We start from the raw sequence: 5,035 nt of genomic DNA, 5'->3' as shown, positions 1-5,035 counted from the left end.
ACGATCACCATCACGATCACCATCACGATCACCGTTATGATCACCGTCACTATCACCATCACGATCACCATCACCATCACTATCACGAACGCGATCACGACCACCATCACGATCATCATCATGATCACCATCACGATCACCATCACCATCACGATCACCATCACGTTCACCATCACAATCACCATCACGATCACCATCACGATCACCATCACGATCACCATCACGATCACCATCACATCACGATCACCATCACGATCACCATCACGATTACCATCATGATCACCGTCACTATCACCGTTACGATCACCATCACGATCGTGATGGAGATCGTGATGGTGATCGTGATGGTGATTGTGATGAGGATCGTGATGGTGATCGTGATGGTGATCGTGATGGTGATCGTGATGGTGATCGTGATCGTGATGGTGATCGTGATGGTGATCGTGATGGTGATCGTAACGGTGATCGTGATGGTGATCGTGATGGTGATCGTGATGGTGATCGTGATGGTGATCACCATCACCATCACCATCACGATCACCATCACGATCTCCATCATGATCACCATCACGATCTCCATCATGATCACCATCACGATCACCATCACGATCACCGTTACGATCACCATCACGATCACCATCACGATCACCATCACGATCACCATCACGATCACCATCACGATCACCATCACGATCACCGTTACGATCACCATCACGATCACCATCACGATCACCATCACGATCACCGTTACGATCACCATCACGACCACCATCACGATCATCATCATGATCACCATCACGATCACCATCACCATCACGATCACCATCACGATCACCATCACGATAACCATCACGATCACCATCACGATCACCATCAGGATCACCATCACCATCACGATCACCATCACGATCACCATCACGATCACCATCACGATCACCATCACGATCACCATCACGTTCACCATCACAATCACCATCACGATCACCATCACGATCACCATCACGATCACCATCACGATCACCATCACATCACGATCACCATCACGATCACCATCACGATTACCATCATGATCACCGTCACTATCACCGTTACGATCACCATCACGATCGTGATGGAGATCGTGATGGTGATCGTGATGGTGATCGTGATGGTGATCGTGATGGTGATCGTGATGGTGATCGTAACGGTGATCGTGATGGTGATCGTAACGGTGATCGTGATGGTGATCGTGATGGTGATCGTGATGGTGATCGTGATGGTGATCGTGATGGTGATCTTGATGGTGATCGTAACGGTGATCGTGATGGTGATCGTGATGGTGATAGTGATGGTGATCGTGATGGTGATCGTGATGGTGATCGTGATGGTGATCGTGATGGTGATCGTGATGGTGATCGTAACGGTGATCGTGATGGTGATCGTGATGGTGATCGTGATCGCGTTCGTGATGGTGATAGTGACGTGATCGTGATGGTGATCGTGATGGTGATCGTGATGGTGATCGTGATGGTGATCGTGATGGTGATCGTGATGGTGATCGTGATGGTGATGGTGATGGTGATCGTGATCGTGATGGTGATCGTGATGGTGATCGTGATGGTGATCGTGATGGTGATCGTGATGGTGATGGTGATCGTGATGGTGATCGTGATGGTGATCGTGATGGTGATCGTAACGGTGATCGTGATGGTGATCGTGATGGTGATCGTGACGGTGATCGTGATGGTGATCGTGATAGTGATCGTGATGGTGATCGTGATGGTGATCGTGATGGTGATCGTGATGTGATGGTGATCGTGATGGTGATAGTGACGGTGATCATGATGGTGATCGTGATGGTGATCGTGATGGTGATCGTGATGGTGATCGTGATGTGATGGTGATCGTGATGGTGATCGTAACGGTGATCGTGATGGTGATCGTGATGGTGATCGTGATGGTGATCGTGATGGTGATCGTAACGGTGATCGTGATGGTGATCGTGATGGTGATCGTGATGGTGATCGTAACGGTGATCGTGATGGTGATCGTAACGGTGATCGTGATGGTGATCGTGATGGTGATCGTGATGGTGATCGTGATGGTGATCGTGATGGTGATCGTGATGGTTATCGTGATGGTGATCGTGATGGTGATCGTGATGGTGATCGTGATGGTGATCGTGATGGTGATCGTAACGGTGATCGTGATGGTGATCGTAACGGTGATCGTGATGGTGATCGTGATGGTGATCGTGATGGTGATCGTGATGGTGATGGTGATGGTGATCGTGATGGTGATCGTGATGGTGATCGTAACGGTGATGGTGATCGTGATCGTGATGGTGATCGTGATGGTGATCGTGATGGTGATCGTGATGGTGATCGTGACGGTGATCGTGATGGTGATCGTGATGGTGATCGTGATGGTGATCGTAACGGTGATCGTGATGGTGATCGTGATGGTGATCGTGATGGTGATCGTGATGGTGATCGTGATGGTGATCGTGATGGTGATCGTAACGGTGATCGTGATGGTGATCGTAACGGTGATCGTGATGGTGATCGTGATGGTGATCGTGATGGTGGTCGTGATGGTGATCGTGATGGTGATCGTGATGGAGATCGTGATGGTGATCGTGATGGTGATCGTGATGGTGATCGTGATCGTGATGGTGATCGTGATGGTGATCGTGATGGTGATCGTGATGGTGATCGTGATGGTGATCGTAACGGTGATCGTGATGGTGATCGTAACGGTGATCGTGATGGTGATCGTGATGGTGATCGTGATGGTGATCGCGATGGTGATCGTGATGGTGATCGTGATGGTGATCGTGATGGTGATCGTGATGGTGATCGTGATGGTGATCGTGATCGTGATGGTGATCGTGATGGTGATCGTGATCGTGATGGTGATCGCGATGGTGATCGTGATGGTGATCGTGATGGTGATCGTGATGGTGATCGTGATGGAGATCGTGATGGTGATCGTGATGGTGATCGTGATGGTGATCGTGATGGTGATCGTGATGGTGATCACGATCACCATCACGATCACCATCACGATCACCATCACGATCACCATCACGATCACCATCACGATCACCATCACGATCACCATCATAAATAAATAAATAAATAGATAAATAAATAAATATATTTTTTTTATTTCATTATTTTTCTTTCTGATGCAAATGGTTTTCTCTTGTTTATTCATATATTCTGTGTTTACTTCTTTCTCCTTTCCTTATAATTAATTTTTTGGTTGTTGTTTTTTTCAATATCACGTTTATCAGTATTTTTGTTCATGTATTTTTTCTTGTGTTCTTGTTGATTCTCTTATTATTATCTTTAATTGCTTGTTTTGTTTTTTCGCCTCCATTTTTTTCCCTCTCTATCTTTATATATCTATCTATCTGTTTGTGTCACCATCTCCATCTCCATCTCCATCTCCATCTCCATCTCCATCTCCATCTCCAGCTTTATCTTCATTTACACCTCCATTTCTCTTTCTATCTATCTATCTCCATCTCCATCCCCATCTCCATCAGCAATCTCCATCTCTATCTCTATCTCTATCTCTATTTCCATTTCCACTTCCATTTTCATTTCCATCTCTCTCTCTTCTCTCTCTCTCTCTCTCTCTCTCTCTCTCTCTCTCTCTCTCTCTCTCATCCTCTCTCTCTCTCTCTCTCTCTCTCTCTCTCTCTCTCTCTCTCTCTCTCTCTCTTTCTCTCTCTCTCTCTCTCTCTCTCTCTCTTTCTTTCCCTCTTTCTTCCTCTCTGTTCTTTCCTCCTCAAGACGGAGAAAAAGCATCTTCGTTTCTTTCAAAAACTCCATTCATAAGACACCGCGATTTCCTCCCGTGTCTACAGAGATGATAAAGATAAGGCATAAAGAAGAATTTGATGAATGCCGAATCAGAGGAGGAAGAAAAAATATGAGAGAGAGAGAGAGAAAGAGAGAGAGAGAGAGAGAGAGAGAGAAGAGAGAGAGAGAGAAGAGAGGAGGAGAGGAGAGAGAGAGAGAGAGAGAGAGAGAGAGAGAGAGAGAAGAGGAAGAGAGAGAGAGATGGAAGAGAGAGAGAGAGAGAGAGAGAGAGAGAGAGAGAGAGAGAGAGAGAGAGAGAAGAGAGAGAGAGAGAGAGAGAGACAGAGAGAGAGAGAGAGAGAAAGAGGAAGAGAGAGAGAGATGGAGAGAGAGAGAGAGAGAGAGAGAGAGAGAGAGATCAAGGATACACTTACTCAGACACATGTTTTTTTTTTTTTTCTTTTTTTTTCTTTTCTCTCTCTCTTTTTTTGTTTTTCTTCTTTTTTATACGCGTCAGTTACGTTTGCGTTTTGAAGTTGTAACTGCAGCTTACAAAGTGTTAATATTTTTAAGTTCTTCCGATAAAAAGGTATTCATTCGATAAATTAATAAAAATATCTTTTGATATACGAGCTTTTCAAGAGATTTTGTGTTATTTTTTTATATTATTTTCATTATATCATTATATGTTTTTCTGAAATCACTTTTTTACTTGACTTTTCGAAACAGAAGTAATTCAGAAAGACCTCGAAAAAATGAAAATATCTTTAAGATTTACTGCAGTTTCTTCATATTTGTGTACAATTTATAATTAATAAATAAATAATATATATAGTAATAGATTAATAATTTGACACAATTTTTTTCCTTTTTTTTTTACAGAACCTCCAAAAACGAAAAAAATCCTTTAAGACCCTCAATCCATGATTTTTTATATGACAAGGAATGCATAATTGGTTGAATTACATTAAAAAAAAAAAAAACAATTGTCAGGTGACACAGATTACATAATTCTGCAATTTATTTTTTTTTCTCTCTCTCTCTTAACCGTAAAATTCATTTGCCTAAAATTCGGTTCACTTTTTTTTTTCTGCAGAATACAACGAAATAGATGGTTATGACACGAAATGAAATGGAGATTTAAAAAATTGAAAAAAAAAAAATTGAAAACTCGCATTATGATGAGTTTGATCTTCATTTTCCAAAAAGTAAAGAATGTATGAATATGTAAATGAATGAATGAT

At 43.1% G+C, this 5,035-nt stretch overlaps 1 protein-coding gene across 1 annotated transcript in view; it reads left to right on the top strand.

The window, feature by feature from the left end:
• Nucleotides 1-275: 275 nt before the first annotated feature.
• LOC119598367 (uncharacterized protein DDB_G0271670-like) overlaps nucleotides 276-5,035 on the top strand; it is a gene marked incomplete at its 3' end in the record, with an annotated part of 19,344 nt that continues 14,584 nt past the window's right edge. The window contains exon 1 of the mRNA XM_037948016.1: nucleotides 276-347. Within this exon, the coding sequence (XP_037803944.1) occupies nucleotides 276-347 (72 nt within the window). The remainder of the gene's footprint in view (nucleotides 348-5,035) is intronic.

This window comes from Penaeus monodon, chromosome 41 (assembly GCF_015228065.2).
Source record: "Penaeus monodon isolate SGIC_2016 chromosome 41, NSTDA_Pmon_1, whole genome shotgun sequence".
NCBI lineage: Eukaryota > Metazoa > Arthropoda > Malacostraca > Decapoda > Penaeidae > Penaeus > Penaeus monodon.
Note: the sequence above shows the minus strand (reverse complement) of the source record. Positions and strands in the feature narration are given on the sequence as shown.